At 39.3% G+C, this 23,007-nt stretch overlaps 1 protein-coding gene across 5 annotated transcripts in view; it reads left to right on the top strand.

The window, feature by feature from the left end:
• The first annotated feature begins 6,215 nt into the window (after window positions 1-6,215).
• The window catches only part of UNC5C (unc-5 netrin receptor C), a 436,417-nt gene continuing 419,625 nt past the window's right edge, over window positions 6,216-23,007 (top strand). For all 5 annotated transcript variants that reach the window (XM_055587671.1, XM_055587670.1, XM_055587673.1 and 2 more), the window contains exon 1: window positions 6,216-6,700. In XM_055587671.1, coding sequence (XP_055443646.1) covers window positions 6,577-6,700 — 124 coding nt within the window. In that variant the 5' untranslated portion in view covers window positions 6,216-6,576. The remainder of the gene's footprint in view (window positions 6,701-23,007) is intronic.

The following is a 23,007-nucleotide window of genomic DNA, read 5'->3' as shown; positions in this document are numbered from 1 at the left end:
TGTTTCTGTTTTTTATAACAAAGAAATTCAAGTCCAAAGAAATTGCAGGAAATCTGAACAAATAACTTAGATAAATGGAGACTTCAATCTATAGTTCCTGGTTCAGAATCTTCCCACCACTCCATAAAGTATCTTATTTCTCACTTTCTTTTCTCTCTTCTCAATCTTTTATGTTATGGTTCCTTTTTTTTTAATTTGCTTTGTTTCTTCTTTTTTAAAAAATATTATCTCTGTACCCCAACTATAAAGCCCTTGAGGAGAAGATGTTATCTCAGGACTACCTGCTTTCCAAATTTTCAATAAATACTCTCTAGTGGGGACTGAAGAATGCAGTCTGTCCCATCCTTTTATTTCCCAGTATGATAGAAAACATGTCCTCCCTTTTACTCAACTATAGACAGAAGAGTGCCTTTCCATCTACTCACAATTCTCTAGATACATTGTCATCTTCTGTCTTCACGTATTTCTCTGTGTCTTCCTCTCATCCCTCCTCTTCAATAGAATTGTGACCAACATAGACGATCCAGCCAACATGCACAACACCCCTTTCTTTGTCCACTACATATGACTGCTTTAGGAGCGCCATTGAGAAAATGAAAACTTATTGGGCTGAGCACTTCCAGGAATGTGATTTAGAAGGCGACTATGCTGGCTGCATCCACTAAGGCCTGCCGTTCCTTCTTCTTCCTGCCTGGAAAGTGCACCATGATGGCTGGAGGTGGACAGCCCATCAAGAAACTGTGAGCATGCACAGCACATATTATGAAACATGAACCCAAGCCATGAAAAGGACATAACTAAGCAGCTTTTAGTCACAAGTGACCCTGAATGGCCCACTCCCAGATATCTTATTGTTCAAGATAAATAAACCACTGGTGTTTAGGTTAGCGGTGTTGATACACAAGTGCTTAAGTTGTCCCTCTGGTTAATTTTCTTCTCAGATTCCTTCAGTTAAGATTTTCTCATATCTTTATATTTCCACCACATTTTGGTATTTATTGTGAAATCCTTTTGTTACTCATCTGTATTACCTGTTAGACTGTAAACCCTTGGTGCACAAGGATCATTACTCATGAATTTTTTTTATCAGAGATTCTGGAATCACGGTGCCTCAATATAGCAGGGGCTGAGTGAAAGTTTTCTGAATTAAATTGAGTTGAACTTTAATTGGATTGCATTGAGCTGAATGGAACTGAATTGAATAGTACTCAATTCTCCCAGTCAATTAATGCAAAAGCAATCTACTAGGAGCTGTTCTTCAGCCCCCCTTAATTAATGCTCTTCATTTGGTACAGTGATGTGTCATGGCACAAAACTCAAGCCTGGAGAAGAACTCATTCTCCCCTTCCACACCACAGAATAGGCAGAGTAATTTTGTCTGTCCTACATCCATTCTTTTGGCACATTCTCTTTCATACTAATATTCCTTCTCAGTACACTGATTTTCCTCTTGGGGAACCCCTTCTCCCCACTGTCATTCCAAGTTCCCAGGTCCCAGAAATTGGCCCATGATCTAGATCTTGCCATTAAGTATGTTCTAATCACTTGGCCATAATGATTAGCTCAGGTTTGGCTATATGTCCCAAAATAGGCCAGGGTCATGATTCTGGGAGTTTGTCAGCTAGATGGGAATGAGAGTGCTCTTTGTTTTGAGACTGATAATGTTAAAGACAATATAGACCTGGGACTGCCACCTCCCAGTATGGACACTGTGGGCTTTTGAATGAAGCTAAAACAGAGGACAGCAGAACCGAGAGATTGGGGGATGCTAGGGAAGGTCTAAGTCCTGTGAGTGGTGGTGTTTAAATTATTCGATGCAGAACATGATCCCTGAAATCAGATTTGGAAAAATTACTTAACTCCTCTGTTTCCTCCTGTATAAAATGGAGATAATAACAGTACTTTAACTGAACCCTCATTTTGAGGATTAAATGAGATAGATTATGTAAAGAACTTAGAACAGTGACTGGCTCAATGTTAGCCATTGTTAATGTGTGTGACAAATGTTAGCCATTGTTAATGTAGATATTTCCTTCTGTGTCTTGTAGGTTATGTTCAGCAATAAATTATCTTTTTTGCTTAAGGTGGTTTCAGTTGGGTTTCTATCACTTGCAACCTAAAAGGTCTTGTCTAATACAATTAGTATAAAACATAAACCCCCAGAGTGTATGGGCTTACAGTAGGTCAAATTCCCTTTGATGGCTGAGGCAGAGAGGGGCACTGAACCAATTGAATCTGGACCACCTGTCTCACCTCCATGGGTGTCTATCTGTGATGTTTCCTGAGGCCTACGAACTCCCAACTCACGGTGAGTTTCCTCCTCACTATCCTATTGATGCTCACTAAAATCCTCCTTCTTCTGTGTTTGCGTTAGTATCTCTGATATGATTCATTTTTAAAAACATATAAAAATACAAAAAACAGAGACCCAAACATATAAGGTGAAATGAAAGAGAATATTTTTGTAATTAAAGTACATTTTCACTGTTTTTTATGTCATAAGCCTTAAGCTGGAAGCTTTCTCCATACTAGTTTACAGTAAATAATATTATAACTAAGCAGCCTACATGCTAAATAGCATACTTTTCTTGGTGTAGATTTCTGGAGGGATATGCAGGGGATTTGCATGCTTAATTCCCATTAGCACCTGTCATTGGGATTTATTATCCCAGAGTTAATTCTCCACTCACTGCAGCCAAGAAAAAGGAAGCCCTTGTACACGGATTTAAATGACGCTTTTTATTTTTCAAAAGGAGATGAATTTCATATTTGTTCCTTAAACACCTGTGGTATTCCAATCCTGAAAAACTCATATTTAAATTCATTTTTGTGAGAATTTGCCCCAGTTTGATTTTATTCAACAGCTGGAAAACCCTATTAATAATTTGAAAATTTGTCTTGGGGTAAAAAAAAGTTTTAATCGAGGACATTGTTTTAAGATCCATTAGCTCTCATTCATCCACTCAATATTCAAGAAATGTTTATTGACCACCTATTATGTACCAGGCAGTTTTCTAGGCACGGGGTATAGATCAGTGAGAGTGTTAAGAAAAAATTCCTCCCCTTGAGGAGCATATATTCTATTGGAGACTATCCAACAGACACACATATGTAATACATATACATCTATGTATACTTAAACACAGGCATATATGTTTTATAAAATAAGTATTATATGGAAAATCAAAACAGGTAAATAAATCAAGGGTGATGTGGTAGGTGCTATTTTAGGTAAGTTGGTCAAAGAAGGAATCTCTAAGTGGTGTCATTTGAGCCCAGATCTAAGTAAATGAGTAGTTAGCAGTCTAGCCAGATGCCTACATGCAACACTTGCATCATCTTTTCCATGAAGAAAAAACTAGGCAGGATGTTGATACACAAGGCAAGTTCCTTTGGCAATTATAGATTATAGGAAAGTCACCTGCTTGGAAAAGCTGACAGATTTACTGGTACTTTTCCTGTCCTTGTCCTTGTGCACCAGCTCTTCCTTCTCTTTCTCACCTCACCTCTATGTACCATTTCTCAAACAATTCTCCTGCTGTCTGTAGATTTAATTTCAGTATTGAACTACTTTTCCCCTTCTTACCTCTTACACTTTCTTTCAAAGAATTAATTTTATGCAGTGTCTGTCACTGGGCACTTCAGTGACCCGAATAGAATTATGTGACAATTTAATTCTATTTAACCAACTAGACTTGGGAATTCTCCCTTATTGAGCCCTTTTTGGCAATCAATCAATCAAGACTGATTGAGCATCAACTATATATTGGGTTCTATATTAGGGGCGAGGGATGAAATGGTGAACAAGGCAAACCTTACAAACAGTTAAATTATAGTTAGAAAAGATAGACAATAAAATTGCAAATGAATAAATTCACTTTGAAAGTGAAGTCGCTCAGTCGTGTCCGACTCTTTGCGACCCTGTGGACTGTAGCCCTCCAGGCTCTTCCATCCAATGGGATTCTCCAGGCAAGAATACTGGAGTGGGTTGCCATTTCCTTCTCCAGGGGATCTTCCCAACCCAGGGATCAAACCCAGGTCTCTTGCATTGCAGACAGAGGCTTTAACCTCTGAGGATTGTTAATATAATGAGGATATATGGGGGCTTCTTAGTATTTAAGCTGCTGTTCTTCTTGGAAAAATTATAGACAAATAAGAAATATAATCACAACCCTTTCTGTTGATGACATCCTCAAAATACAGATTGTGAGTGGCCTATCTGAACTTTCCAATATGGTAGCCCCTAGTCATGTGGCAATTAAAAAAATTCCCACTAGTTACCTTGCAAGTTCTCAGTAGCCACATGAGTCTAATGACTACCATTTTGAAAAGCACAGACATAAACACATTTCTCATTGCAGAATGTTCTGTTGGACAGCACTGGTCTAGATAACATGCAGCTGATGAGAATCTTTCCTCAAAGATAAGAACAACAGCTAACAATTTTATGTGTCAGGCACTTCACAGATGTTTAACTCATTTATCTCTCACAAAATCCTAAAAGATAGTTACTGCTAATAGACCCATTTTGCAGATTAAAAAACTGAGGCATTAGGCTTTATTTTTCAATATCTTCCGGCTAGTAAATAAGAAATGGTAAGAATTAAACTCAGGCAGTCTGACACAGGCACCTCTGATCTTCTTACCAAAATATCTTGGTAAGAGGAAGCTGAAGAGAGTAAAGAGGTGGTTTTAATATGGCAGTCTGTGCCTCCACAGAAATAAGAAATGACCAATTTGTCAATGTCTTTGCCAAGAATGACCTTTTCAGATCTACCAGATTCATCCAAGACAGGCCTTATGGGCTAGAGGTTTAGATGGGGGTTAACTCTGAAACCATCTAAATGAAATATTTCACAGATGAAGAAACTGAGACATGCAGTTTACCTGACCTGTCCAGGATAACAGAATGAGTTAGGACCACAGCCAGATCAGACCACAAGCTTTCTGCTTGTGTGTATGTTTTCACATTGACCCCTTGGCAACAAGAGCTTAAAATCTGCCCAACGTATTATTTAGTATTAGAAATGTAATAATCTTGGGAAGTGGTTTTCTTCTTCCTGGAAGGTCAGTTTGCCAATGTGTATTGAACTTTTAATCCATCCACTTTCCTTTTATCCAGCCTTTCCTTATTTTATCCACCCGTTCTTATATTTCCCCTTCATCATTACAACAGGGATCCACGACCTAGCTACCCAGGCAGTTCTTTTCTGAGTAAAAACTTAACAAAAATTCATTGCAGTTTGAGTCCTTACACACACTGTTAGGAATATGGAAGATATGTCACAGGTTCCACCATCACTTTAAGTGAGTATCTACAAATTCTCTTGGGCACTGATTCTGGGAGTTTTTCCGGTATCATCTCACCACGCTTTACATACTCAACCTTGCCAGCGCCCAAGACGCACGAAAATAAATCTCTGCTGAAGAAGGAGTTTTCCTTGAGCTTTTAGTTACTGTTTCACTACAGAGAAGCCCAGAGCATAACGCAGTCTGAGTGGCCTTGGCGTTGACGACCCCAAGCGAACTGGGGCACTGCAAAAGCTTCCTGCCTTCTTCCCCGGCACGCAGGACTTCAGCTCTGGCTCGAACCCGGCTTACTCAGTTTCGAGACCTGAAGTGGTACAGCGAGTCCAGCCCGGGGAGTAGGGCTCCGGCGGCGGCCCCGCGGTGTAGCTGGCAGGCGGCAGGCTGGGCTCCACTGGACGCGGCCAAGTGGCTGGTGCGCGCCCGCGGCGCTGTCGGAGTCCAGGTCTGGCGCACCGCGGGAGGCAGGCGCGCTCCCACTCTCCCAAGCCGCGGCTTTCCTCAGGTCCCTCTCTTCTCAGCTTCCGCAGATTAACCCACCGCCGCTCTCCACCTCCGGCTTTGGGCGCGCTGTTCCCTCATTCCCCGCTTACATAACGCCAGCGGGCGCGCTCCCGCCGCCTCTTACCCCTCAATCGACTTGGGTTGGGCCCTCCTCGCCTCCGCGGCCAGCGCCTCCGCGCCCCTGTGCGCCCCGCGCTAGGAGGTGACCCTCTCTGGCCACCCAGCAGCAGCGGCAGCCGGGAAGTCTCTCCGCCCGCAGGAGAACCTTGCGATTGGAGCCGCGAGCGCCTCACAGTGCGCAACTCCCTCCCTCCGCTGCCCCCTCCTCTCGCTGTTTCTTCCTCTCCCTCCGCCCCCCCTCCCCGCCCCCCCCCGCGTGCCTGTGTGTGTTCGGCACAGGCGAGGGGACCCAGGGAGCAGTCCAGGCTCGGCGCGCGGCGGAGCTGCGGCTGCTCCTGCTGCCGAGGGAAGCGACGAGGTGGCCGCCTTGCGCCTCCGCGGACTTTCCAAGTGGGGGCAGAGCAGCCTCTCGCGAAGCCGCTGGTTTGGAAGGCGCTGGGAAAGAGGGACCTGCAAACTCCTCCTCGGCGTCTTCTCCCCACCCTCTTTTGGCCCCTGCCCTAGGAGAAAGTGGAGTGTGGAGCTCGGTGATCATTATTTCTTCAGACAGCTTCGCGGTGCCCCGACTCGGCGCAGCCCAGTGGGGCTCTCGGCTGTTGGCGCGCCTCTGTGTGTGTGGTTCCCCCCGGCACACCTCGGTCGACGATGAGGAAAGGTCTGCGGGCGACAGCGGCCCGCTGCGGACTGGGACTGGGATACGTGCTGCAGATGCTCGTGCTACCTGCCCTGGCGCTGCTCAGCGCCAGCGGCACGGGCTCGGCCGCCCAAGGTAAGGGGGTCCGCCGGCTCCGCGGCCGCCTCTCTTCGCTTCTCGGGCTTCCCTCCTCCTTTCTCTCCTTCTCCCCAGTTCTCCTGACTTCCTTACTTCGCCTCGTTTCCCTCAACTGGAAATCACTTTAAATTCTACTTTTCCAACTAATCAGGAAGCTTTGGTCATGATTATTTTTAATGTCATCCGAAATGGGCACAGCGGGGCCAGGGACGCACGGAGTGTGGACACGCATCTGCTCCTGGGCATGTGGGAGCCTGGGGTGTCTTTTGCACTTTCTGTCCGACACTCACACGTCGTCGTACATTGCGCACACCGAGGTTTGGAAGGACTCTGGGTGCGGGCGGCGGCGTGGCCTGCCACGGATGCTCTCTGATGCGCAGAGGCTCCCCGCGCTGTGCCACGTCTGGGTTTGCGGGATCTTCAGTGAGTCTCTGAAGACGCCAGACGCCCAAGGGCACTCAGCTAAGATAACGTGTCCCTTGCGGCCGGGGACCCTCCGACGCCGGTGCCCCTCGGCGGCTGCCCTGGGCGCAGTAGAGATTCGCGGGGCACCAGGACGGCGTCCCAGCCCCCGGCAGGCCCGGGGTGTGCACGCCTCCCCGCTTTCGTACCCTCTCCGGGTCGCCCTACTCGCTGGCGACGGAGAAACTTAAAACCTCTCAGCTCTGAGGAAACGGACTGGTCGTTCAAACTAAATCCGAAACTCCCCGGGGGTAACCCGGCCACTTTATAACTGACATTTTAATGCGTCTGAGCTTTAAAAAATAAGTGGCCGGGGCCCTGGGCACACCCGGGATCTAGAGGAGCTCAGCCAGGAGTTAAGGGTGGGTAAGGGCGGAGGGGAGGCACAGAGGCTGACCGCCGTTTTCTTCTTGCGCTCGGAGTTTGAGGTGATGGAGGCAAATCCCTGCCTTCCGAGCCCTTCCAAGCGGAGTGGAAGAGACTGAACGGAGAAAGGCAAGAAGACTCCCCTCTGCGGGGTCTCTCGGGTCCTCTGACCCCCCTCCACCTCCTGGCCTAGCCGAGCGCCCCCCTGGGTCTTGCCTCACAATTTTGTGGTGGTCGGTGGCTCCGCGCTGGCAGCTCAGCTTTTCTCTGGGATAAGGGTGGGGGTGGAGGAAGCTTCCGCAGCGTTCGGGAGGTAATCCAGGCATCCTATCATCTCGGTTACACTCTTTCCAAATTTGGAAAGCAGAGGAGGTGCGGCGAGAGCCTCAACTCCTTGGGAGATGCTCAGACACTCCGGAGGTTAGCTACAGCATTCCCGCAGATCTGCGGAGGAGCTGGGGGCGAGGGCGTGGGAGGTGGAGGTGGGCGCCCGGCGCAGGCTGGTGTGGTCCGGGTGGGGCGGTAAGTGATTAGTTAGGCTTTGTGAATTAGCCATAGCTACTTCGGGGAGTAAATTTTCCTGCTGCCTAGCTAAGTAGCCACGCTCATAAATCCTTCTCTTCTAGCCAGATGCCTCCCATCCCCGAGGTTTTGCCCTGGTTTTCTTATTCATATTTCTAAAGCTCATCTGTCTGTCTGTTTTACAAAGGAATCCCCATTGAGAATCATAAACTTATTGTAGGTTTCTTGAAATTGGAAGAAGTTCTCAGGACGGCAGCTGAGGGTACTTAGAGGGGGCGTTTGCAAGTTGAAGTGAGCAACCTGATGAATTGTTGTGGAATCAGCCGCGTGACTCCCTGTGGAATTCGCCTGCTGTTATTGGGCGCACAAAGGACTAAGCTATAGGGTGGGGGTGGAGGTGGGGACGGAAGGGGGACCAGGCAGTGAGAGAACTGTTTGGGAAAAGGACAAGTTAAAGTCCCCAAAGATGCCAAATGGGAGATATAGGATCCCTGCCGAGAGCTTACTACAGCCAAATTAAAAAGACTGGGTAGGAAAAAAGATCAATAAAGATAATCAAACAGAAGATTGTAAGTGGATTAATATTGAAAGAAGAGGGGAGAAGCGATTAAAAGAAAAGATGCCCAGGATAGACTGAGCGTTTGCCTCTTACACTTTTTTTCATTTCATAGACCAGGCAAGCCAAAGATTGGGGATTTAACAAACTCTCCTGATCTTAAGTGGAACAATTAAATGTATTCTTTTGGGTTTGTGCATTTCACTGCTGTTTTTCTCTGTTTATTATTTTTCTTTCAGTTCCTGGTGGACAGACTGAATCTTGTCTTTGAGAGACACACTATTCCACCCTTTTAATCTTTGGCTTCCTCTGTATTTCAGGATACCAGATATTCCTGTTAGGTGTCAAAAATGTAGAAAGCACCAAACTCTACTTTCTGTTACCATCACTATCACTCTAATCCATTCTTCCAGCCTGTTTTCTGTTGAACTACTATTAAATACACTTTCTTCTCAGAATCACACTCCTATAATGGTTTGATAAGGAAGTCAGACCTTTCTTTCCTTCTAATTTTTTTCTATTTTTTCTCTTCTCTCTTTGGACTAGATCACTAGGGAAATAAAAGATGCTGTTGCTCCCTCAAGGTATGATTTCCTTATGCTGAGGGCTTAAAGATGGAGATAAATGATTTTTTATGACTGGAACTATGTATGCAATTAAGATGAGAAAGTTAATATAAGCACTTTACAATGTGGATAAGATTTTTTATTCTGTTGTTAGAAGGATACTAGAAAATTGGAAGTTTTGGGAAATACGTGTCTTCAGAGACAGTCAAGAAAATAACAGATGTTTAAGATAAAAAAGGCAGAATGGATATTATTTGTGAGTGTACTCATTTTGTAACTGTGGTTTGAAAAAAGACAGCAGTCATTTTAAACAGGTCCTTGGGAGAGTCTTTAGGCTTTAAGCAACAACTTTCTCCTTTCTGGCTATGTTCTAATTGTTTCATTCAAGATTTCTGGGAACTCCTAGCTCCAGAGAATTTGTGGTGTTTCTGACTTTCAAGAATGAAAGATTTCACCAGGAAAAGGCTGTGTGTGTGTGTGTGTGTGTGTGTGTCGTTTGCCTCAAAATTAGTGTCCTCTTGAAATGCATTTTATTCCTGGATTACACAGCATTGATATTCTGCTTATCTAGCACCAACTAGTGTTATGAGTGTTAACACCACCAAAGTCAGAACAGAAAATTACTGGACTCTAATTATATTGGGATAATTCTATATTATTGTGAGATAACTTGTAATGCTTTTAAAACAATATACTTCTTCTAAGAAAAAGAGGAAAAATTACTTTCATGCATTTATGCATATTGATGTGGTACAAATAGACAACTGGCATGGAAGACTGACTTTCATGACATGTATACTATATAGTTTTTCTGTTTCAGGAGCAGAGTAAATTCTTAAGTTTGCATTTGAAATTTGTAGTAAGGAAAAGTAAGCAAGTTTACCTTTGTTTAGAACAATAATTTCATGTCTTCTAGCTTAGGGGATTCTTAAAAGGCTTCAGAGAGCAAACTTTTCAAGGACTTGGCAAAGCCTGAGGAGCCATTTAATTGTTAACATTTACTGACTTCCTGGCCTGTGTTCTGGATCCCGGGGATTCCATGTTCAACAAGAAAGGGCCCTAGAGCCTCTCCTGTTGTAGTCTGGTTGTCACAATCAGAATTCATACTAGATCCTTGTTAAGCAACCCTCCTAAGGACATGGAAGAGGCATCCAGCTCTCCTAGCCAACCCTTTTAGCATATTTAGAATTATTGTTGAGACTTAAAAATAACTGTTCTCTAATGTATGCTAGGTTCTCCAATTAGTGCAAACAGCCACAGGGCCCTAACTGCCTTTAGCTCTTTTCTGATTTAGGTCATGGCTTTGCTGGAGCAGCAGAGGGAGTCACTCTCAGAAGAAACATTAAAACTACAGGAGGCAGCCACTTCAAGACTACGATGGGGAAGCCTGTGGGGATGGGGCTTGAGCCAGCATTCTTGCCTTGCTCTTTTAGCCTATGTCTTCTTTTTTAGTTTGACTTTTGCATTGTGGCAGTTAGGAACAAACCTGTTAACATCGCCTCAAATTAGAAATCCATGAGCTGTTTGCATAGTGTATGGTAGTAGAAGTAAAGTTCTGAACAATTATTATGTCCCATACTGTGTGCTATTTGTTAGGGAGTTGAGAAGACAGTTTCACCCTTTGAGGAAGACAGACTTAGAACCATAGAATTATGATTTGCATTCTGAAATATAACAGTAGACATAGGTATAGTACTTTCTGGATTCAAGTATCCTGTGTTAGTAGTAAACAGGACAAGCTAGGGTTGCAGTGGGAGTAGTAGCAGGGGTTCCATAATTTCTGCACAGAGGAACTTAAGCGCAGGAGTTTGGTTGGAAGTGGTTTGGTCTTAAAGCTACTTGCATTGCAACTGTCTTATTAGATCTTACTTAGGTTTAACATATCATTGGTCTGGCTTTGGGGAGGCACAGGTTAGAGGCTGTGAGCGTTGTGTGCCCATTCTGCCTGTTAGTTTAGTGGTTACAACTGCCTCATAATACTGCCGCCGCCACCTCCTAGCTGTGTGGCTGCTGGTGAGTTATTTAGCTCCTCTGTGCCTCAGTTTCCTCAGATGTAAAATGGGGATAAGGTAAACTATAACTCAGATGAGGGCTGTATGAATTAACACATCAAAAGTATGAGCAACAGTATTCTTTGGTTTCTAACTCTGTAAACCACAGACAAAGAAATCTAGAAGTTAAAGAAATTAAAGGTCAATAATTTTGAACCGAGTGTAGGGTTTGCTGCAGACACTGCTTCCCCCAAAGTCACGAATGGAGTTGTCTGAGGAAATGCTCCAAAATGTCCCACTGCAGACTCCTGAGCATGGCATGGTTCTTTGAACAGCCTGTGGGAAGCTGTCTCTTTTCTTAGCCACATTTCTTCCTTTCCACACAATCCGGGAAATTAACTAAAAATGCCATGTTAAGTCACAGCCTGTTGAGCCCTGGCTCCACTCTTTGACTTTCTATCTTTACAATGAATATTGAAAAATAACCTTGCATATAAATCTATAAACACTTTTATTTAATAAGTACTTTTATTTAAAAAATTACATGTAAGTTCCAGATTTTCAGATAACTGTTTTGAGAAAACCAGCCTGTTGAGGAAATGTGAATAGTTTTTTCAAAAAAAAAAGGACACAAGTGTATATCTAAAAATCATAATGGAATACATGATAAAACAACACAAAAATACAGAAAAACAAGGGAAAGCAAATCACCAAGACTTTAATACATTCAAGTTATATTTGCAATAGAAAGTTTCAGCATCATAATGTAGAACAACGTGGGTAATCTAGATAATACGTATTTTGAAAGTGTCACACTTAATTACTTCTATTTGTTTAATGGTTAATGCCATTTTTTCATGTTTAGTTTTTTTTTTTTTTTCCCCCATGTCATGTGGATTGAGGGATCAGTTCACCAGCCAGCAATCAAACCTAAGGGCCCAGCAGTGAGAGCTCCAAGTCCTAACCACTGGACAGCCAGGGAATTCCCTCATGCTTGTAGTAAATGTTGTTTTCTGGCAAAAGTTTAAGATAAAACTAGACATTTGTGGGAGTTTTGTGTTATTTAGAGTTAAAACACATCTTTCTCTGACAGTATTTTCATTGCGCTTTTACTTTTGGATTGCCTGGTCTGCAGTTAGAGAGTCCTAAATTTCTCACTCTTTTTCTCTTTTAACCTAACTCCTTAAAGCTATGTATGGGCTCTTCTTTGACAGAGATTGCTTATGGATTTGTAGAAGAGAGCTCCATGAATATGAGACCTTGGGTATTGTTCCAGTATCACTTAGTTCAAGGATGTTTAAAATAGAAGCTATGAGAAACTCAACGCTATTCTTTATGTGACATTTTTTAAGTGTAGTAAGTTTGCCTTGAGCAATATTTAAAAAACTACTGTTTTTTTTTCTAGTTTTTAAAAAGGAATCCAATGATTGCATAATTTATAGTTTCTCTTATTTTAAATATTTATGATCTCCAAATTTGTAGAGATTTTAATAACAAAAATTGTTTAGTATTAATGAGCTAACAAGCTCAAAAATAGTAAACTTTTTTACGTTCTCTACCTGATTAGAACTCTTAGAAGAATTCCAGCCTTTTCATGAAAACTTAATACATATACTATGTTGTAAATATTTGGACTCTTTATAAACATAATATTAAAAATATTATTATAATTTTACAATTGAAATGAGTTCAAGGTTAAAGTTGTAATGTGGTTTCTCATTTTGAGAGTTCCTGCCCCCCAAAAGTTGCTCCCTTAGGATTATATAATGAGGTTTTGAAAGCCACAGAAGAATGTCTCCAGATCTGATACTTAAAACATATCTAGTCATTCACACATAGTGTTAAAGTTACTGTGACATTAATTAAATTGAAGTTATAATTTGAAAAGTGAGCTGAAGCTTTCAAAGTGCCAAATATGCTGGTATTTGTCCTTATGTCAGTATACCTTTTTATTAGCAATGGGTAGTGATTCAAAAGTGCTTTAAGTAGTGAAAGTATAAGCTTAACATCTGAAAACTCCAGAGTTTGGGGAATACCCTCTTCTAATTAAATAAGCATGTCTCATCGCAGTGTGGTAGTGGAATGAGAGAGGGAGGAGACAGGTGAGACTTCATTTTATTGATGTGCTTCTTAGAGTTCTTACTTAAAATATGAGGGCTCCAAATAATCATCTGTTAACAGATGATATTGATTAATCAAATTTCATTCCAGAGTTACCAGTCTTATTTATTTTAAAATGTTGTGAGGATAAGGGTTTTATCTTCATTAATCATTGTCATTTGGATCCTGTGGCTAGATTCATTTCTTGGCAATTATGAGAGCCATAAAAATGCCTCATGTAGATGAACGTGTATTATCTGTCCTTCTAACTAAGAATGTGAAACAACAGAAACTCCCTCAGCACATTAAACAAGTTTATTTAAGAATGCTGACATTTTTCAATTTTAGTCAATGTCTGTCTTGATTATTTAATCATGGACTGACTGAACTCAAATGTTATTGTCTTTTTTCCTCTGTTCAGAATAAAAATCTTATATATGAACATTCATTTCCAGTAAAAACACATTAATGCTTGCCCACTAAAATACATCTGTAGCCCAGTTACAAGGGTAAACATGTCGTTAAGTGGAAATGCGGGTGTTTTCAAAATTCATGAAAATTAGTGTGCATAATAATATAAAATATGAAAGAGCAATGTAGAAGTAAAGTAGACCATTTGTACAGAAAATAACTATTTTAAGATAATGCATAATGTACATTCTCTTAGACAGTAGTTTAGTGCACTATGATAGGCATGTGGTATAATAATATCCACTTATAAATTACAAGCATAGTGAAATACATCCAGGTATCAGGCAAAAGTGAAGGGGAGCAGTTTGGGACTGTTCTGGTCTCTGTGAATTTGCAAGTTTGTTTTTTGCACTCAAATTGAGTATTTTAGATGATTCCATTATCTTTTTGGAATTTCAAAAACCTTAAAAAAAATCTTTCAAAATCTGAGTCAGAGACTACTCTTAAACAAATGGTATTCTCTGACATTTTTGGGAACTAAAAGTGACAGTCAGTGAAGAAAGCATTGTTGTTGTTTTATCATATGTGATTATCACAAACCTGTGTTATCTCTAATCCAAACCAAATAGCCAGATTACTACCACAATAAAAACTTTGATTGGAAAGACAGAGTAAATGATGGCAATTTCACTTTGAGCGTGATGTCTGTGTGAAATATGTTGACATTTGAATTCAGCTTTTGCTAAAGGAAAATGATTCATTTTATCTTCCATTGAATAAAGAGTTTGATAAATATACACATTGTAGCCACCCAATGGAAGTAGGCAAGTTTGGCAAGCAGAAATCTTGGAGTCATTCTAGAGAAAACAGTAATTACCTTACCTGTCATTTTCTTTAGCAACTTTCCTTCTTTCTTCTGTATCTCCATAAGATCATGAGAGAGCATAAACTTTTAAATATGTTGGGGATCAAATTCAAGGATTGAAAGAGCCTAAGACATTTTCCTCCCAGCCTGTTACAACCATCACCCACAGAGCATGCAGCTTGGTGGAAAACAGAAGCCTGTTTCAGAAACTGCTCTCAGAAGCTGAGGAAAAACAGGCATGCTCAAATGATTTATTGTTTGTGCTATCCGGAATAGAGACCTAAGATCAGTATTTCATTATATTATTATTCAATGGCACTCTGACTTGAAACCTTTATATAAATAGAGCCTTGATACACATCTATTTCAATGAGCATAGCAAAAGAGTTTATAAAGTATTTAAAAGATGTATTTTTTTATACATCACATTTGGATTTTACTTAGACTTGTTTGAGCAGGATGTACTTGTTTGAGAAATCTAGACTTAAATCAAAGTGATATACTGATACATGGAATCCTTCAAAGTTCTCTATAAAATGCATTTATATTTCCTCAGCTACTCTGTTAAATAGTATCATTAATAATACCAACATTGTATGTTAAATCTTACCTGTACATCAGAAATTGAATATCATTCTTAGGATATATAGGAGTTATTAGGGACAATTGTCTCAGAAAAGAATTTGCTTAAATGAAGTTTTATCTTTAATATAAATAACAGTACATTTATAGAAAATGTTACCAATATCTTTCTCTTATATATTAATCAAAATATATATTTATTTTTGTTTATGTTTACATATAAACAAAAATTAACTACATATATGTTTAACTATATATATGTGTATATATATAAATTATATATACATATATTTAAAAGGCATATTTGAGAAAGTTAGAGTTTACGTACTATAACCTGATGAAAAAATGTAGAAGAAGGATGACTAGAAAAAATTTTAACAATAGATTTGTTTTCCAAGTAGGGATGGGGTTAATCAGCTTATTAACTTTATTAGAGACAATGATCACATGAAAGATACACATGTCATTTTTTATAGAATGAAATATCTATGGAATTATTTCCCAGGAGGGCATTTCCTGGAAGACTCTAAGTGGAATGAAGAGTTATCTGTGAGCGTGTGTGCGCGCGCACACACACACACACACACACACACACACTTATGTTTGCACAATTTGTGTGTGTAAGTCTTTGTTTTAGGAGAATTCATTGTCAAATAGTCTTGGCAATATCCCCCCAAGCAAACAAAACCTATCAAATAAATGAAAACAAACTTACTAAAAAAGAAATGATAAGGTAGTCATTGAATAGGGGTTTCATCCCTGGTTTCTAACTGAAAAATTATATTCTTTTCTGCAAAAAGTGCCTCGTTGTCAACTAGTAGTTAAGTTGTCTATGGCAGTGCACAGTAGAGCTGCCTCTGCTTCATTTGTGCAGTGGCTTATCTGATAGAAGCAGTTTTCTCTTGTCCTGCAAGTGACAGAAACTGGGGGATCTCCACGTGCACTGGCTTGTTTAAAACATGTGGAGAAGAAATACCATCTTTTCCTACACATGTGCATGCTAAGTCACTTTAGCCATGTCCAACTCTTTGCGACCCTCTGGCCTGTAGCCTGCAGGCTCCTCTGTCCATGGGATTCTCCAGGCAAGAATACTGGAGTGGGTCACCATGCCCTCCTCCAGGGGATCTTCCCCACCCAGGAATCAAACTGTGTTCCTTACATCTCCTGCATTGGCAGGTAGGTCTTCACCACTAGTACCACCTGGGAAGCCCATTTTCCTATACAGTAGACTGTAATTTTTAGACCAAAAGAGAAGGCCAACTCTCCTCTGTGCATGAGTAAAATGTTTCATTCACATGTGGGATGCCCTCTTCAACAGAGACAATGTTTGCCTGGTAAGCACCTTGCCTGAGGTGACCTCTTATGATTGGGCAGATTGAAGGCAGTCAGTTGTGTTGTTTTTCAACTGGTGATATGTTTCAACTTCTTAATAAAATGGAATTATGTTTCCAGGCAGAATGTTTAATTTTCCTGGACTCCATCAGATGCCATACAGGTGTTTTTATTTCCATATTTCTCCATTATATCCATTGATACATTTATTTAAATGAACAAAGATAAAATTAGTTGAGGGGGAACGAGTTGTTACTACTGAAAGAATATAAACAATTTAATTCTACATAGAGGGATAATATGATTTCCTGCTTGTTTTTAATATTATATTAAATGCAGGTTAATATATATTTACATGACACATCAATATGTAAATATATGTTAATTATTGCCATATGTTTCCACATCACTTGGCATTTCTGAACTAGGATTTTAAAGATGCAAATAAATTCTAGCACACAGGGAATTGTTTCCTGTGGTCTCTATCTTACATATCATATGTTCATGGATGACATAGTGTTTTCGTAAGAAAAATATGTAATATTCTGTTAAGAACAGCAAAGTAATAATAATAATGTCCCACAAAGTTTTGCGATTGCACGTCTAAATGCTAATGAGAGGTTGCCTGTTTAATGCTGAATTGCAAGGTTAAAAAGAGGGTCTTAAAGATAACAGCAGATTCCACAGTCCTTGAGTTTGTTTTGCATTCAGTGACAGTCACTAAATTAGGGAAAGGAATGTTCAAACAACACACTTGAGGAAAAGTGATTTTTATAGAAAGGAGCCATTTCTGCTAATAGCCAGTAACTGCACGTAACCCTGCTGACATTAAAAGTCCATTAGCTAAGCTCAGTTTAAATAGCAGCTGATGCAGTGTCAGCTAAATGTACACTGGAATTTTTTCATATAATGCAGTAATAGCAGTTCTGTAATTTTTTTCTAAAACTACATACATTAAGTAAAACAAATGTCATCTGATAGTAGTGGCAGGGCTGCTAATAAGCAGGCAGAGATTTGTGATGAAACAAAAGTAACAGTCTATATAACAAGAAGATAATAAATGGTAGTGATGGTTTTAAAAGGAAGCCTTTGAGAAAAATCATATGGAGAAGCTTAAGCTGACATCCAGAAAGAGTTGTTTCCATAGAACCACATATTAATGTGCACTACTTTGAGATATTCATTTAAAGTGGAGTGATTTTTTTACCATTAGCCTCAGTGTTTAGTATTTCAGTGTATTTTGAAACAACAGGAACCCCCTCCTTAGACACTGTTATATGTATAAATAGCAAGGGAGTGGGGGGAGGGGGTAAAAGGGGATTGAAAAAAGAACACAAGTGAAAAAAGAGATGTAACTTCATATGTGTTAATATCTTTAAGGAGATTACTATGGTAATATTTTTAAGCAATCTGATTTATTAATGCTGTCTACAATGAAATCAAAGGTTGAAATATTTATATTATCCCCCCTCTCCTGTTTTTCCATTTTTTGAATATTTTCCAATCTCCATTTTAATCATCTGAAAGACAGGAAGTTTTACTGGAAATTTTTAATAGAATCCAAAGATTTTTAACAAGTTATCTTAAAGAATTCTCTAGGACAGTGTTCTGTAACTGTGAGGCCATTGTGGAGACAGTGAGGGTCACTTTGTAATCTAATGGGTGAGTTGGGAACAGGGCAGTAATTAATCAGGGGCTGTCGTGCTCACACCACTATGAAGTATTACGAGAACCTTCATGCTGACCACCCCTCCCCATTATCAGACCATTAGTAAAACCCTATACAGGCAACAATGGGGAGGCCTGCCTAAGCTTATGACCCTAATCACTTGGGTATAAGCTTTGTGCATATTTTCAGAATGGTCACTAGAATTCTCATCACATTTCTGAGTACTCAGAATTATTTATCTTTGTAATCTAAGAATTTATTTATGTCTAACCTGAGATATCTTACACACACACAACCTGAGATATTACATCTTTTGTTTATTTTTGTTTTAATGTTAACTCAGTTTTCTTTATATGATTAAAAAATACCTCACATAACTCTGCGTGGCTTGAAAAGGGGGAAAAAGAAAGGAAAAGGGAGAAAAAGAAGAAAGGACTGCTATTTAACCATAATGGGGTGACAGAGATCTCCCTTTTATGTTCACAGCTTTTCATACAAGCGTTTCATAATAAAATCAAGACGTTCTCTTTGGTGCTGGTAACTGTTTTAATTCAGTTCAGGCCACTGTAAAGACTTATTTTGAATGAATTGGAAGCTTCTCTGCATAGAGTTTATGCAATTAAATTCCTAACCAAAATCCCACTTACTAACATATTGCGTGAGGGACTTGATGAATAATCTCGTCTTTAGTATGTAACTCAAACATTAATAACAGATGGAAATATGCCTAAGTTCAACCAGTAGGCTTTGATTTTTAATTCTAAGCTGACTTGAGTTTTTTCAGACTAAAACATCTGTTAACAGTGACTATTTTCTGTATTTTTTTCTTTTCTGTTGCATAAATCTATCGCAAGATGAAAAGAGAATGTCAGAGTATTTGGCCACATGATAAATTTGTACATATCTATAAACTAGTATTATGAAATTGAATTATGTTGAGAATTATAAGATGATGCTCAACTGAATGAAATAGGACAGTTATTACATTAGAGTTTGGAATAGTTTTTAGAAAAAAAATTACCCTGCAATGTTAATATACTGTTGCTTTCTTGGAAGTTTTACAATGTGTGTGTTTTTTATTGATGAAGAATTACATTTTGAAAAATTTTGAGTGAACATAATGTATAGTATGGCTTGGTGTTGTTGAATTTGTTCATTTACACTTGGAAAACTTTTCTTAAAATAATATTTAATAATGTCTATTGTTTAGTGTGATTATCATGTCTGTGTTTAGAATAGTGAATGGTTTTGATCACTGCTTTTTTGCTTTTTAATATTTCTTTCTTTTGACACTTAAGGAATTAAAACATATTAGATATATGCATGTACATGTGGGTCTGATAATTTCCTGGTATAGGAAGTTAATCAAAATTCATTGAAAAAAAAAATGTTTACAATCAAGAGTGTTCTTGGCAACTATGCTAGGGAAATATTAAATACTTATGCAGTCTTTATATAAATAAGTCTCTTGGTAAAAGTGAATAAACTGAGCTTAGCTCTAAGCCTGAATATTGTATACAAATCTAAGATACTTTAGCTTCATCCCACATTTGTAAGAAGAATGTCAGAGTCAGAATAGTATTTACATCACAGAATTATGATGATTAACAGGGTTGTAAAAAGGGAAGAATTGAGGACACAGTGCCTGGCACATGTTACATGCTTGATGCACATTAGAGATTGTTGTTGCTGTTGTATCTTTCATTACGTACGTCTTGGCACTAGTATGAAGATCATTGAATATATCACAGGAATGAAAAGATTGCACTCAATTGGGGGTACTACCAGGTGGAAAAATATCATTTAAACCAACAAAAGCATGTTGTCGAAGATGAAATCCTTAAAAAGAATTTGGTAGATTTAAAAATCACATTTTAAAATATCCTAAGTTGTCAGATTTTAATTGTACATTAAAACTCTTTGGAAACTCAACACATGTGTGTTTGGCTTTTATGGACATGTTTTAGTTGATTTTTTTTCCTATGCTAGATTCTGAATGTAGAATATATTCCACTAAAACTAGTATCTATTAAATGTTAATGAAATAATCAGTTTATATTTTTCTCTTCTATACATTAGCTATACTTGTAAAGACAAGTATAAGTAAAAAGACTGGAAAAAACAATTGGAAAATTCTTTAGTTTTTGCTAACATTTAAATTCTTTCTGGCTCAGTGGTAAAGAATTCACCTGCGATGCAGGAGACCTGGGTTTGATCCCTGGGTCGGGCAGATCCCTTGGAGAAGGAAATGGCAACCCACTCCAGTATTCTTACCTGGAAAATCCCATTGACAGAAGAGCCTGGTGGGCTGCAGTCCATGGAATCACAAAGGAGTTGGACATGACTTAGCAACTAAACAACAAAATTCTTTCTAGAAGACTAGAAACAGCCTTCTTCACTTATATCAGAAATTTACTGATATAAAGCAAAGCATTTACTGATCCTAGGGTAGAAGCAAAATTTATTAAACTGAAGTTTCCAAGCAAAGCAAAAGTTCTTTTATGTGTGAGGGGCATGTTATAGTATAGGCAAAAAGGTAAATTAAAATACATAAACTGTTACGTATTTTATAATTGACACTTGCATGTAATAAAGTATTTTTTTTCTAATGGATTAGTTCATGAACAAACTATAGCTGAAGTCTTATAGTTTCTCAGACATATGGGAAAAGGAAAAAAGTACAGATCATAATTTTACTTGAAAAAAGTTTTCTAGTGTACATTTATAAATTGGAAGTACTGTTGCTTAAGTTATAACTTTATTTTGAAAAAATGGACATAAAAATGCTTTTAACTATAAACAACATTCAGTACTATATTTTTTAATTTGCTGTAACATTAAATAATCTGTTCAATCTTTAGTTTGCTGCTGCTAAGTCGCTTCAGTCGTTTCCAACTCTGTGCAACCCCATAGACGGCAGCCCACCAGGCTCTGCCGTCCCTGGGATTCTCCAGGCAAGAACACTGGAGTGGGTTGCCATTGCCTTCTCCATTGTGTGAAAGTAAAAAGTGAAAGTGAAGTCACTCAGTCGCGTCCTACTTGTAGCGACCCCATGGACTGCAGCCCACCAGGCTCCTCCATCCATGGGATTTTCTAGGCAAGAGTACTGGGGTGGCTTGCCTACTGTGACATTAAATAATCTTTTTTGTTTTTTTTTAAAATATCCTTTTAAATGTGTTATTGTAAAATTAAAAGAAAGCATAAAAAGCTTTTTCCTCAAAATGTGTCAACTTGACAGGAAGACTGTAACCCAAAGTACTTATGACTAAAAATAATGCAATTATTGATATTTAGCAAACAATGTAATAGATGCGTTGACCAAGTAAACAAGAATAACACCACCACTAAAATGATACTCACACAGGAAACACTTTGTAAAGCCCACTGAACATTGATTCTGTTGCCATTTTATTTGTCTAAAAAAGCAAAGTTTAAGGCACTTAGTTTTTACTCCAACCCTCCCCGACCACAGCCCCCTCACTTCCCAAGTCCAGCATTGTAGGAAACATCCCACTTTTAAAAGAGAAAATTAATAAGAAGCCTAGAATCAACAGCGTGGTTTAGTTCCTACATGATTATGAAAACTTATCTTTATAGCATCTTATTCCATTTAAAAAACCCAACAGAAGCAGCCTAGACTGTTTTAATGATTGATTAAACTGCTCATTTGGGTTTTTCTGCTGTATATAGCATTTGGTTTGCAGTAGTTTTCTTTGAAGATTTCCAGGGGGAAAACCACAACCATTAAAAAGATGAGACTGTATTTATAACCCCTCCTTCTAGGGTATTCCTGTATTTTTGTCTGGTTACTTTTTAATTAAAGACAAGCTTCTCAGAACTTTAATTTTCTGAACATGAAGTGGTCTTAGGCAGTTCTAGTGTGTTATTACTTAGGTCTTGTTTTTTAAAACTGATATGAAAAATATTTATTTTGTGCCAGAATGCATTTTTATTTATTATTTTGTCAGGAAGTAGGGGCAGTTTAGAAAGCCAAATTGTTGAAACCAACAAAAAATTAATTTATTTCAGAGTCTCATATATGTTAGATGTTTGTAAGCACTTACATTCAATCTTTTAATGATGTTAAATTATGAAAGATGACATATATTACTGAAACATTTTGAATATGTCAGTTTCTCCCAACTGAATCACTAAAGAAGTTTTTTCCTGCTTCTCATCCTGCCTCACTCTCCTTTATTCTCCACACAGAAGCTATGCATAGCCTACAAACATCATTAGTAAAGCTCTTTTTCCTAAAACACTTTGATGGCTTTCCATTGCTTCTAGAATGAGACCTAAACTTAACATGGTTGGCATATATATTTGTTCTTAAACCTCTAATTCCATTCCTGGTACTCCTCTGTGGTTATGGTTTCCTCTGAGCATGCACCTTTCCCAAACCTGGCACTAGTGTTCCAGTGCAGCCCTAGAAGGGGACATCCTTCAGATATGTTTAACAAGCTGGCAGTGAGTACGTATGGCAGCTTATACTCTTCCCTTTGCTGTGAATGAGTGTTCGCTCCTCAGGATTCATCCCTTTCTTCTAGCTGACTTCTGTTCCATTTTCATATCTTAGTTTAGATCTTCATTTCTCTATCAGTTCAGTTCAGTCGCTCAGTCGTGTCTGACTCTTTGCGACCCCATGAATTGCAGCACACCAGGCCTCCCTGTCCATCACCAACTCCCAGAGTTCACTCAAACTTACGTCCATCGAGTCAGTGATGCCATCCAGCCATCTCATCCTCTGTCATCCCCTTTTCCTCCTGCCCCCAATCCATCCCAGCATCAGAGTCTTTTCATTGAATCAACTCTTTGCATGAGGTGGCCAAAGTACTGGAGTTTCAGCTTCAGCATCATTCCTTCCAAAGAACACCCAGGACTG

This window comes from Bubalus kerabau, chromosome 7 (genome assembly GCF_029407905.1).
Source record: "Bubalus kerabau isolate K-KA32 ecotype Philippines breed swamp buffalo chromosome 7, PCC_UOA_SB_1v2, whole genome shotgun sequence".
NCBI classification, from domain to species: Eukaryota; Metazoa; Chordata; class Mammalia; order Artiodactyla; family Bovidae; genus Bubalus; species Bubalus kerabau.
Note: the sequence above shows the minus strand (reverse complement) of the source record. Positions and strands in the feature narration are given on the sequence as shown.